Source organism: Sinocyclocheilus rhinocerous, unplaced genomic scaffold, assembly GCF_001515625.1.
Source record: "Sinocyclocheilus rhinocerous isolate Xijiao unplaced genomic scaffold, SAMN03320098_v1.1 scaffold153, whole genome shotgun sequence".
Taxonomy (NCBI): Eukaryota; Metazoa; Chordata; class Actinopteri; order Cypriniformes; family Cyprinidae; genus Sinocyclocheilus; species Sinocyclocheilus rhinocerous.
The window spans coordinates 3,312,159-3,324,788 of NW_015660878.1; the positions used below are offsets into that span (position 1 = coordinate 3,312,159).

Sequence of the window (12,630 nt, forward strand, 5' to 3'; positions counted from 1 at the left end):
AAATTCTTGTCAATATGATAAGCCAAATATTTTTTTCCATGTCTTGGCCAATAACCAACAAATGGCCAATATTATGATTATATACAATTTTGTCATTAAAAATAAATTAATTAATTTAGGTATCACAATATTATAAAGAATATTGATATTCATTTGAAGATTTGCTAAAAAATTAAGAATTTAATAACAATGATATATATATTTAAATAGCCTCAATGTCAATAAGTAAATAAGTAAATAAGTAAATAAAACTCCAATATCGGCTTATAACCAACATTCTTAATTTCCAGGTATTCCATGGCAGTGGGAACCTTGTTAAAACACACACGCACAAATACATCCATCTGTGCATATTAAACTCATCCTGACCTTCATTTTGCATTCTTTCAGTAAACCCTCCACAAATTTCCAGTTGGTCTGAGCGATGACCGCAGGGGACAGGTCTGATAGTTTGGGCTGTCTCAGGTTCTTCCCCAGGTTACGGGCCTCCTGCATGTACTTCTACACAAAGAGATCAGGACACAGACATTTAAAAGAGCAAAGTCATTTAAAAAGGTTTAATATACCTTGCTTTCTTTACAGAAAAACAAGATCAATTGGGCTACAACAGGGGGTTGATTATAAAGCAGAGGATTTTATTCTTTGTTGTGGGGTTTATGATTGCTGAGTGACTGGGTCGGTAAGCGCTCACTACTCAAACTCCGGCGTGTGGGAATATACAGGGGCAGGATTGTGTGCAGCAGAGTTCAAAGGTCACTGTGTGTCTGAGGGGAGGGGCTTTGAGGAATTCTGACATCTGGGAGGAGTTTGTTAAGGGCATGTTAGGAATGTTTTAAGTCGGTCATATAATGGCAGGCCTCCACATACCAGACAGCAGGCCGAGAAGGACTTTTTAGGCGGTTTAATAGGTGGGGGTGGCGCCTTATCCCAATCCCAGAAAGCCATCGAGTTCTGCAGGAGCAAACACCCCTCCACCTGCCGTGAGGTGGTATGGCCCACACAGCATACAAACGCACACAGAAACGATGAAGAAACAATAGAAAAAGAAAGAAAAAAGCAGCATGCACATGAATGCAAGAAAAGACAAGCAAGAAGACGATTGAAAAAGAAAACGCAAGCTCAGAAGTAAAAGAAAATGCTGACAAATGAAGTAATGAGAACAGGCAAATTCACTAAAAGCCTAAGAGGCCTTTGCATTAAGCATGATTCATCAGGAGCCATTTACAAGTCAAATTTCATGTAAATCACTTTCAGCCCTGAAGAACATTTATGTGATTCAGACATCAAGAATCTGCGATTTATGGAGAATTACTGTTCATTATAATAACTATAAGTAATAGCTCACTGAAAAATGACACAGCAACATTTAATTCCTGTACAAAATCAATCAGCCAATTTGATTTACAAAACTGGTCTGGATTATTAATTCAGAGATTCGGTTGTAATGGTTGTCGGTTATTTATCAGTAAATGACAACTTACACAGTATATGGTTTATTTTAGTTTTTAGGTATCCTAATTATTTTTTTTATTATATTTCATTTTCATATTTGATTTTAATTTGATTTTAATTTTTAGAAATTCTGTTATGTGCTTTTGTCAATGTCATTAATTTATAAATAAAAACAATATTTTTGATTTATCTTTATATTTATTTCAGCTTTACTAATTTTAGTTGCTTTTGGCAACTAACTAAAAAAATAAATGAATTTACTTTTTTTAAGCTTAATTTTCTCATCTAATATTTATATTTTATTTCAATTACTGAAAACAGTTTTTAATCGTATTAATTTTAGTTAACAATAACAATGGAAAAGAGCGACAGTTGTAGTTTTCAAAATAACTTCTTTTGTGTTCCATGGAAGAAAGTAAGTCTTACAGGTTTGGAACAACATGAGGCTGAGCAAAAGACAGAATTATCCTTTTTGGATAAACCACTCTTTATTTACTTTGTGATTCTGCCAACAATCAGCTTTATCTACCATCTGACAAATAAGACCCTTGGAGGGCAGCAGTATAGAAGAGATGGAGTAAGTAAAAAGACTCAAGATGGAAGGAATTACATAAAAAGTCTGTGCTAATCAAAGGCTGCACACAGAACAAGATGAGAAAGAAGAAAAAGAGAAAGGAGGAGAGAGGCTGAAGAGGAAGAAAGCTGCAGTCTTACCTCTTTGAGGTCATTGTCCAGCACAAGATGGTCGTTCTGCTGTCTGTGACGGTCCACTCTGCGCTGAGTCGAGCATGTGCGGTTAGACCACCTGATCAAAGAGGGTTTCCATTATTAGATTATCCCACACACACATTGAAATTGAGTTTGCTTTAGTGTTTTTTTGTCACAAAGTAAATGAAAAGACAGCTAAATAAATAATCATTTTTCTTATTGAATATTGAAGTGTGACTAAAAGCAGATGGATTGCAGCATCTGTTGTAGTTTAAAAAAAGAGCTTTATAACTAATATTGACACTGAAGTGTTACATGCCCCACACTGAATAGTCAATCTCTCATAACGGTGTTGTGTGCCATGAAGAGGACTCACTTGTTGTTGGTGGGCCCTGAGGCAAGCACATCAGCCTGTAGTTTGGGGAAGAAGCTGTGCTGGTATTTTCCTTGACCAATCTTCATATCCAGCAGGTGAGGATGGATGGCTGTGTGGTCGATCTTTCTCAGCCGCTGCTCTATGGCCTGGGCTGGAGAGGAGAAACACAGCTCGAGTGAGAGGGGTTCGTGTTGTGACAGCTTGAGACTTGAGTCTTGAGAAGTGTTGAAGCTACAAATCACTTCAGAATATTCACTAATAATAAGCTGTAAGCTTGAGGCTAGACTTCCACAACGCTAAAATAAAAGTATTACTGAGCAATCTGAGTGAGTGATTTTTTTTTTCAAAATAATATAAATATTCAAAAATTCCAAATATAAAATAATATCAATAAAAAAATAAGAATAATAAACCAAGTATAATAAATAACTGATAAATATTATAATATTATTATAATGTACTTATATAATAATAAAAGCATAAACAATAAGTATTATTGTATTAAGAATAAGAAAATATTATTTATTATTGTTGTGTTCATTGAATATTTTTTATAAATTAATATAACAATTTTACACTTCAGCTTCAATAATGAAACATGACCAGTGTCTTAAAGAACCCAAATAAACAATTAGAATTATAAATAATAAACAGAGTATAACTGTTATTGTATATTGCATAGTTTTTATAAATAATTAGAATTTTACACATGAACTTCAATAAAGAACTATGAGTAGTGACTTTAAGAAAAATAATAAAAATTAAAAATAACAATGAATTAATAATAACTGTATTACGGTCTAACAATAATTATAATTATTTTATTTTATTATTTATTATTATTAAACAGCTATTGTTGTTGTTGTTGCTGTTGTTGATTAGCCTGACAGGAAAAAATAAAGCTGCTACAGAAGTTGTACAGTGCATTACAATGAGAAAGTTTCATTGATTCTTTTCCAGAAATTGGAATAAATTCAAACCTTGTTTTCATACTAACATACTCATTTACTGCCTAGCATTTTGCAACTAATATAACAATCAACGTTATGACTTCCATAGTGCATTTTGTTTTTGAAAATGTTGGGCATCTTTTATAGGGCATCTGTGGGCAGTTTGCCATTTCAGAAGCACATTTTTTAAGCCAGAACAGCAGCATCCATCTTCCAATAGTGACCTTCAGTGTGACAAGAGGTTATTGACCTAACAATGGTACTGAGGGCTTAGCGAGCAGACGCGCACGCAACAATATTCAGCGCACATACACACACAGGCTTCCCAAGATGGCACAATACAGCGCCAGGCGCCCGTTCTTTTCAGCATTTGGCAGCCTTTCAAAAGTGCTCCATTAATTTGACTTATTTGAGGACACACTCTTCAGTTCTTTCATTCTGTGCTCCACTCCTCATTTTTCAACCACTTCTGCCATCTCTCTTTCTCCCCCCGTCTCCTCGGCCCCGCAGCCGCCCTCTTGAACTGTCACTCTCTATAATCATCTAGGCAGGCTTTTTCTACAGGCTTCATTAAAATTGAAATACACAATTTGTAGTGACAGAGCAATGACTGGGGATTCACCATCGGTTCAGAAAAAAGAATGATGAAAGGTGCTCTGCTGAGGATGTGATTGCACAAAAATCAGTAAGGCATAAAATGAGAAGACATTTTCAATGCAGCAAAACACAATGATTTTCGAATCTGTTTATAGAGACAAAGAACACCCAACACAGTATAAACCACCCAACAGTAAAATAATTTCAAAGACCTCAAAATTGAATCAAGATGAAATAGCACTGCACTCCTTTTTACTTGTGTAATGTGACATACATACACAACCGGTTTGTGGATTTTATTTTTTAAAGAAATTAATACTTTTATTTTAGCAAGGATGCATTAAACTGACCAAAAGTGACAGAAAGGGTATTTATAATGTTACAAAAGATTTCTGTTTCCAAAAAAATGCTGTTCTTTTTTCTGTTTTCTATAATAAGTAATATTTCTATTGATAATTAATAATTATATTATTGAACCCCAAATCAACATATTAGAATGATTTCTGAAGGATGAAGCATGTCACACAGAAAAGTAACAGCATCATAGAAATAAATTACATTTTAAAATATTTTAAAATATAGTTTTTTTCTTTTTTTCTATTTGTAATATTTCACAATGCAACTGTTTTTACATTTTTTATAAAAATAAATGCAGCCTTGAGCAGTACAAGGGACTTCTTTCAAAAGAAAAAATAAATCTTACCGACCTCAAACTTTTGAATGGAAGAGTATATTCAAGTAAAATAAGAAATTCTAGGGGGAATAACAAAAAATGTATGGTTGGTTGTATGATTTTATCCTATGGGATTTTATGAGATTATGAAAAGTCATCCATATTCCATACCACACAAAACTTATCTTTGGAAAAATATGCTCATTTGAACACAAATTACGTTAAAGATGAAGAGTGCAATTTCTGTGCCAAGATATTAATTTATTATTTTTTTCTCCCCCCGTCTGATATTGTTTGGACAAAGGATCACTGGTTGAGTCAGAGATCAGCAATGTTTTGAAAATTGTAATAGTAGAAACTTCAAATGGCTTAAACAATTGACTTTGCACATTAAACTATGATAAAACATCAAATACATTTTACTTTAATATATTATGAGAAGTCAATCTCAATGTTTCTTACCCGACTCTTTGAGGAAGGTGCATTTCTGGTAAACAGATGAGCGCAAGCTGGGTGCGCGAACATTGTAGAGACGGGCCTTCTCAATGCGTCCGTCAAACACTCGAAGGAGGAGTTCTTTCTCCTCCCACTGAGACATGATCTTGTTGTCGATGAAGGTGGCAAACATTTGTGTTTCGATGAAATGGGACAGGAAGGGCAAGTACGGTTCCGGCTGGTCGGAAAGGAATGAGGCCTAAAGAGAAATCAAATGAAAGAACTTATATGGAGGTACCATCTGAAACTTTTGATGAAAACTTTGCTACAAGACCAATACAAAAGTGCCTAACTAAACTACAACAAAAATATTAAGAGCGTGTCTAATTAGTTTTGCTAATAAGTGTGTAGAATGTAAGTCACCTTGTCAAAGTTGTGCATTTGCTCTCTATTGGTCAGCCAGGACTCCAGATCTGGTGAGTTCTGAATCACAAACGACTCGTAGTCCGCGAACATTGTCGCAAAGCGTGCAGCGAACACCTCCCTCAGCTGCACATTCAGTTTAGCGTTCTTCAGCTCCTCTTCCTCGGCAGGAGACCTTCCTCCCACGCCCTCCTCCCCTACAGCTTTCTGCCCCACTGCCAATGCCTCCAGACGGGCCACTTTCACCCCAGTCCTTTTGGCCAGAGCCTGCAGACGCTCCAGAGTCGGGTTGCCCTGAAGAAGTTCCAGCACGTCCAGCGCCTCTCCACCGAGGTTGCCATTCTTTCTGTCATCCACCAACTCACTCAGGGATGTGCTCTTCAGCTCTTTCTCCAGCATGGAGGTCTGCGAGCTGACAGCTGGTTCAGGGGAGGCGTTGCCCCCCTCAGGAGACAGACCAAAACTGAGCAATACCTCACTGAGTTCCTGGATGAATTCGGTCTTGTTGGGGAACTGAGGGAAGTCTTCAGGCAGCTCAATGCAGTGGCTGTCGATGTCAACAAAACACAGGTTCGCCTGAGGAGAGAAAGGAGCCGTGCAAATTAACATTTACGCTTCAAGCCACACATCTAAGTCTGCAATTGCAGGAGTTCAAGTTTTGCTGTACAACACTTTTATTATTTGACATTAAATGTCACCAGGCTGATGTTTCTGTAATTACACTTCAACCTGTAGTATAATGCAACAATAAACAATAATGCTGTGACAAAGGAAATTTGTTTGTGTGTGTGTGTGTATAAATGGGTCAATGACAAACAAGTGTTTTTAAATGCTTTGAAGTAAAACATTTTAAAATGTATTTTACTTTATATATACAGTCAAACCAAAAATTATTCAGACACCAGATCCTTTTTTTTTTTTACTAGTGGGTGCAGTTCATTTATGCAAGTGAGGATAGCAAAATAAAGTAAACTGTGACTTATTATACCCAAAAATTGTGGACTACCAGTAAAATTGATTTAAAAATTTGGGACCGAAAACTATTCAGACACTTTGACCTGACCATGTTTTGCTTAAGTGTTTTTTCTTTAATAGCTAAAGCGACATTTTTACATCAAAGACTGAACAAAATTAAGCATTGCTTGTTAATTGGTTGACCTAAATTGGTATGATCTAATTGTGTACTTAAATTTAACAGCTGACAGCTAATTCAACCGAATCCATTACATACCTTTCTATCAAAGTTATCTGACATTATCAAGATGAATGAACTCGGAGTTCTTGTCATATTTTATTACCATTTTCTAAACTATAGCAAATAAACTGTGATAATGTGAGAAATGTTGAAGGCGTCTGAAATTTTGGTTTGACTATTTATAATTAATTTTTTTGGGTCATAAATTAATATTATATATATATATATACACAAATATAATATAATATAATATAATATAATATAATTTAAGACCAAAAAATGATGGCAAAATAATCACTACATTAACATGAAGATTACATTATAAGCCAACTTCATTGTGATGTGCCAAACAAAGAAATGTCCAAAACACAAATGCATGCTGGGAAATTACAGTATTCAAACACCCACACTGACCCAAGTTGCAATAGAAATCATCAGCTGTACTGACCTAATAACCAAAGACAACATCTGGAATTAGGTTAAATCAATCCAGTGGATCATTAGAAATCTCACTGTGTGACACATTGCTGTTCAGTCACATGCAATGCAGCTCATGCAGTCAAAATGCCCTCAAGTGAGTGTGTGTGTGAGAGTGACCTTGTTGCTGTAAAAATAAATCAGTCAAGCAGAACTATCCGTTCTGTCAGGCCACAATGCTGACAGCCTGTCAGAAACCAGCATTCGGGCCAGTATGTATGTGTTTGACCTAGCTAAATAAAAACACTACATATTTTTTCCTATTAAAAAAATGCTAGTTACTTTAGGTTCATCTTTATGACTGTCTTCATTTCATATGAGTGCACATAATTTGAAATGTGTGTCAGATTTCTTTATATGTACTTTTTTAATGTCTCCTTTTACACTGCTACATAAACATGAGTGTGTGCATACATGTAGGTTTGTGTTGTACTGCATCTAACACTCATTGCATACTAATACTGTTCCTGATCAGAAGAATCCTGTTCTAAAATGGGTAAAACAATGGACAGGAGCTGAAGCATAATAATTTAACTAAATGTCACTGTTAGCCATACTCGGAGTGTTGTTACACAAGGACTTATCAGAAAACCTCAAGTGGTTTTAAAGCAAGGACAAGGAAACGGTTGTGAGGAGAGCGGCATTTTAGCAGAATCCAGCCTCAAGAGATGACTACAGAAATGGCAATCCCAAAATGCCCTGTAACAAGGTCAGTGAAAAAAAGATGGTGGATGAGGCAAAATGTAAATAACAATAAATAATAATTTTATTGCATTTATTATATTTCTCAATATTTGTGTGCTGTGCATTTTAATGAGTTTTATTAAGAGTATAATTTCTAGAGTTTCTACACTACTGTTCAAAAGTGAGTTTTTTTTAAAGAAAGAAATTCAAACTTTTATTCAGCATAGATGCATTAAATTGATCAAAAGTGACAGTAAAGACTAGGACATTTATAATGTTAAAAAATGTTCTATTTCAAATAAATGATGTTCATTTGAAAGTTCTAATGAGTGAATCCTGAAAATATCACAGTATATTAAGCAGTACAACGGTTTTCAATATTGATAACAACAAATGTTTCTTGAGCAGCAAATCAACACTGAAAACTGGAGTAATGGCTGCTGAAAATTCAGCTTTGCCATCACAGGAATAGATCACATTTTAAAATCTATTAAAATAGAAAACCATTATTTTAAACTGTCTTAATACAGTAATTACCAATATTTGTGTTTTTAAATGTAACAAATCAACTTGATCAAATAAATACAGCCTTGGTGAACATAAGATAATTTTTTCAAAAATATTTCAGAATCCTACCGACCCCAAACTTTTAAACATTAACTTACATAAGCAAACAGCAAACAGAAACACAAAAGTGATGCAGTAAAATAGAAACCCATGTTGCTTTCCCAAAATGAGCCATCTCCTCTCTTGTTCCCCTTCGGTCTCGCTCTCGATGCCATTAGTCTTTTTTTTCTGGGTCAGAGTGACTTCAAAGAGAAAGCATAGCAGGGAATCTGGATGCTGAGTTACGGAAAATGGGATTTAGGGTTGAGGATGTGGGGAAGCCTTGCAGCATCCAGACGGACAAACCATGAATAATTAACCTCTGCTATGAATTCTGATACAGCACGACACAAAGAAACGAAAGCTCTGAAGCTAATGTAACACATCAAACATGGAAGCACTGTATTCACAATAAGAAATAAGAGGGAAACAAGGATTGTAAAAGATACTGGTCAGGCTATTTTCAGCAAAGGCCTCTGGTGCTTTCTAAAGGCATTGAGGGCGTTCTAATATGCAGATCATCCATCGTCACCAGCCAATCCGGCTCAAAGTTATAAAGCCTCTTAAAAAAACAGCCCACTTGATGGAGGCGTCCACATCCCAGGAATTTCTAAGTGGCTGTGGTGAGAAAAAGTGTGTGAATGTGCAGGTTACCTCTTGAGGCAGCTCTAGTTTGGAGCGGTCCGTGCCCTCTTTGGACTGCAGTCCCATGAGATACGGCACAGGGGCGTCCAGGAAGTGCAGAAGTGAAGCAGGAAGGATGGGCACATACACATGCTGCCACTGGAACGGGAACAGCAACGTTGTGATTCCCTCTGCAACCACCATGAGCCTCTGGTAATCTAGATGTACACAGACAAAAGAAAAGTCTAAATAACTTCAAATGACAAAAAATTATTATAAGAAATCATTATACAATTCAAATATGTAATGAATACATTTAAGTTAATTGAAATTAGGGCTGCACGATTAATCGCATGCGATATTTAACGCGCATCTTGTCAGAAAAGCCGGTTCTGTAATCAGCGGTAAATCACCATCACCTGCGGGCTTTCTCATTGAGCAGCATTAACTACACAGAGCCGTTGTTTACTGACGAGCTGCGCAAAACCACGTTCATATTCGCGCGATTTTTTGCGCAGCTCGTCAGTGAACAACGGCTCTGTGTAGTTAATGCTGCTCAATGTGAAATCCCGCAGGTGATGGAGATTTACCGCTGATTACAGAACCGGCTTTTCTGACAAGATGCGCGTTAAATATCGCATGCGATTTATCGTGCAGCCCTAATTGAAATTCACTTTTTGCCACCAGCAAGTGAATTATTTAAATAAAATTTACCAGCCTTAAAATATGTCTTACCAGCCATGAAACTGTATTCTGCATTATAGAAAAATAAATAAATAAACAAATAAATAAAATAATAATAATAATAATAAATTAAAATAAAGAAATAATAAAGAAATCAGATTTTTAAAAAATAAAAGTGTTATATCATAATATGTCTTTTCTTTTTGTAATGTCTATTTGAAGCTTTCTCAAAAATGTCTCAGACAAATTTGATGTGTGATTAAGTAGATCAATTAATCACCACACTGTGTAACTAATAAATCATTTTTTTTATCACTTTACAGCCCTAGTATATTGTTTTTTGTCAATATAAAAGTTAATTATTGTTTTTCCCTACTATAGTATATATGCATAACAGTGAAGATCGTAACCATGAATTTGAAATTCCTAAAACTGGCTGGCAAATCTGTTTATTGAATCATCAGTCAATAAGTCATTTTTTCTACTTGCCTTTGGCACTTGATGATGGTTCAATTTGGACCCAAGTTAAGTTAGATGAAAAGCAACTTATCACATAATACTCTATGGTGGACTTACTAAAACAGGGCAATGTTATTATTAATAGATGTTTCTCATAAAAATCTCATCATTTGTTTATATGGAGAACAGTCAGAGGAATTCATTAGCATGTGTATCAGCTTGTGTTTACTGAAAAGCATATGTGCTGCAGCAGGGTAATGTAATATTCATTAGGCTCCTCCACATTCACTCAGTCTCCACATCAAAGGTCCTGCAAAGATGCACTTGCCAAAATCAGAACTCTAATTTAAATGCTTAAATAAGAGATTAACTGATCTGCATACAGCGAATACTTGAGTCAAACACAAACAGCCTGTAAGCTTGATATAAAAGTAGAGCTTGTCAATTGGTTAATACATTTGAAATGGAATTAATTAAACCACATAATTATCATAGCATTAAGACAATTAATCATTAGAAATAACCACAGAAAGTCAATATATAGTTTGGAAACTGCATTACTGTAATAAACACATAAATAAGTCTATATTTTGTATTTATTTTATCATGTAATAATAGTAAAAAAATAATACAATGAAATAAAGAAAACAAAAATAAACCAAATTAAAAAAAAGCAATATGCACCAAACAAAAGCAAACAAACCCATGCGAAAGCAAATGAATATGAACAAAACAAATTAAAGCAAACGAAACCAGGCACAACCAAACAAAAACGATAGCAAACAAAGCCAAACAAAACCGAACTAAACAACAGAAAGAAAATGAAAGCAAAATAAAACATTCAAAACCAAACTAATATGAACAAAACCAGTCGAAACTAAACAGAACAAAAGCAAACAAAGCAAGACCAAACACATATGAAAGCAAAGCCAAATGAAAGCAAACAAAGCCAACTTAGCCAAGCGAAACCGAACTAAACCAAATAAAACAAGCGGAACACACAAAATCACATGAAACAGGCAAAACCAAATGAAAGCAAACAAAAAGAGAGACCAAACAAAGTCAAGAGAAGCCGAACGTAACCAAATTAAACAAGCGGAACACACAAAACAACCTGAAACAGTCAAAACCAAATGAAAGCAAACAAAAAGAGAGACCAAACAAGTATTAACAAAACAAACGAAAGCAAAAAACACAAAACAAAACAAAACCATACGAAAGCAAGCACAAGTGGATAAATCTGGACTAGGCAGGTGCAAACAAAGACGACCAAAAAAAACAAAAAACATATTTCCTTAGCTAAAAACTGTAGGTTCCTTACCTTGTGAGTAGAGAAGGATCTGCATCTCTAGTAGGACACAAGTAAAAATCTGCACCAGATTTTCCACTCCCAACAACTGGAAGGCCTCACTCAGTGGGAAATCAGCCAACGGCAGCTCCCCGACACCAGGCCTCTGGCACAGGATAGGTTCATACACTCCGTGGAACTTCAAAGAGCGTCCAGGCGGCGGCAAAGGTACTTCATAGAGGATGTTGTAGATGTAGCTTTCCAAAGGAAGTGGGGGTGGCTGATGGGAGATGACAGCACGGTGCACCTGGGACAGGAAGCGTTTACAGGCGTGCATGAAGGGCATGGGCGTGATTAGACACATAGCTTTGGACACGTACAGAGTGTCGCGAACAGAATCGTAGCCTTCGCCGGAGCAGCCACAGCTCCTGCGGCCCCCTTGTAAGGAGGAAGTTGAGGAAGGAGACTCAACTTCATCCAGGCTGCTGGCTAAAGAGTCCATACTAGAGGAGGATGAGGACGATGAGGAAGAGGATGACGACGAAGGGCAGTTATGGGCAGATGCATTATGCTCTGCTTGGTGCATCTGGTGTAGCGTCTGCATGGCGGAGCAGATCTGAGGGCTGGTCACCTCCTCGTAGAAGGTGTGAACGAAACCATAAGTGCGGGATCCGTCTTCTCTTGTGATGAGGAAAGAGTGGAACTGTGGGGTACGACTGTCACGCTGTGTTCGGAATGACAGACCTTTGGGCATGCAGAGCTGAAGAGAAAGAGAGAGAAAATGACTTGTTGCTTCAGTAACTATACATTTCTTAATGTTGCCTTTATTGTGCATTTTTATATATGCAGGGCTTCTACGGTTTACATTTCCAGCAACATCAAAAAACTAATCTTATCCAGACCTTGGTCGACTGAGAACTGAAATGGAGTTCTGTGATTGCAAGCTGTCTTTCAAGCACTTTTAATGTGTGTGTGTGTGTGTGTGTGTGTGTGTGTGTG

The 12,630-nt window shown here is 36.3% G+C and overlaps 1 protein-coding gene across 6 annotated transcripts in view; it reads right to left on the reverse strand.

Annotated features, from left to right (window-relative positions):
- Positions 1–12,630, reverse strand: part of dennd5b (DENN/MADD domain containing 5B) — a 38,533-nt gene that overhangs the window by 8,272 nt on the left and 17,631 nt on the right. For 4 of the 6 annotated variants that reach the window (XM_016534857.1, XM_016534855.1, XM_016534854.1 and 1 more), the window contains 8 exons: positions 11,665–12,391; positions 9,231–9,418; positions 5,615–6,190; positions 5,219–5,450; positions 2,537–2,687; positions 2,167–2,257; positions 868–975; positions 370–501 (listed from right to left, as the gene is read on the reverse strand). In XM_016534857.1, the coding sequence (XP_016390343.1) occupies positions 370–501; positions 868–975; positions 2,167–2,257; positions 2,537–2,687; positions 5,219–5,450; positions 5,615–6,190; positions 9,231–9,418; positions 11,665–12,391 (2,205 nt within the window). The remainder of the gene's footprint in view (positions 1–369; positions 502–867; positions 976–2,166; positions 2,258–2,536; positions 2,688–5,218; positions 5,451–5,614; positions 6,191–9,230; positions 9,419–11,664; positions 12,392–12,630) is intronic. The other 2 variants (XM_016534859.1, XM_016534858.1) reach the window with 1 other exon arrangement.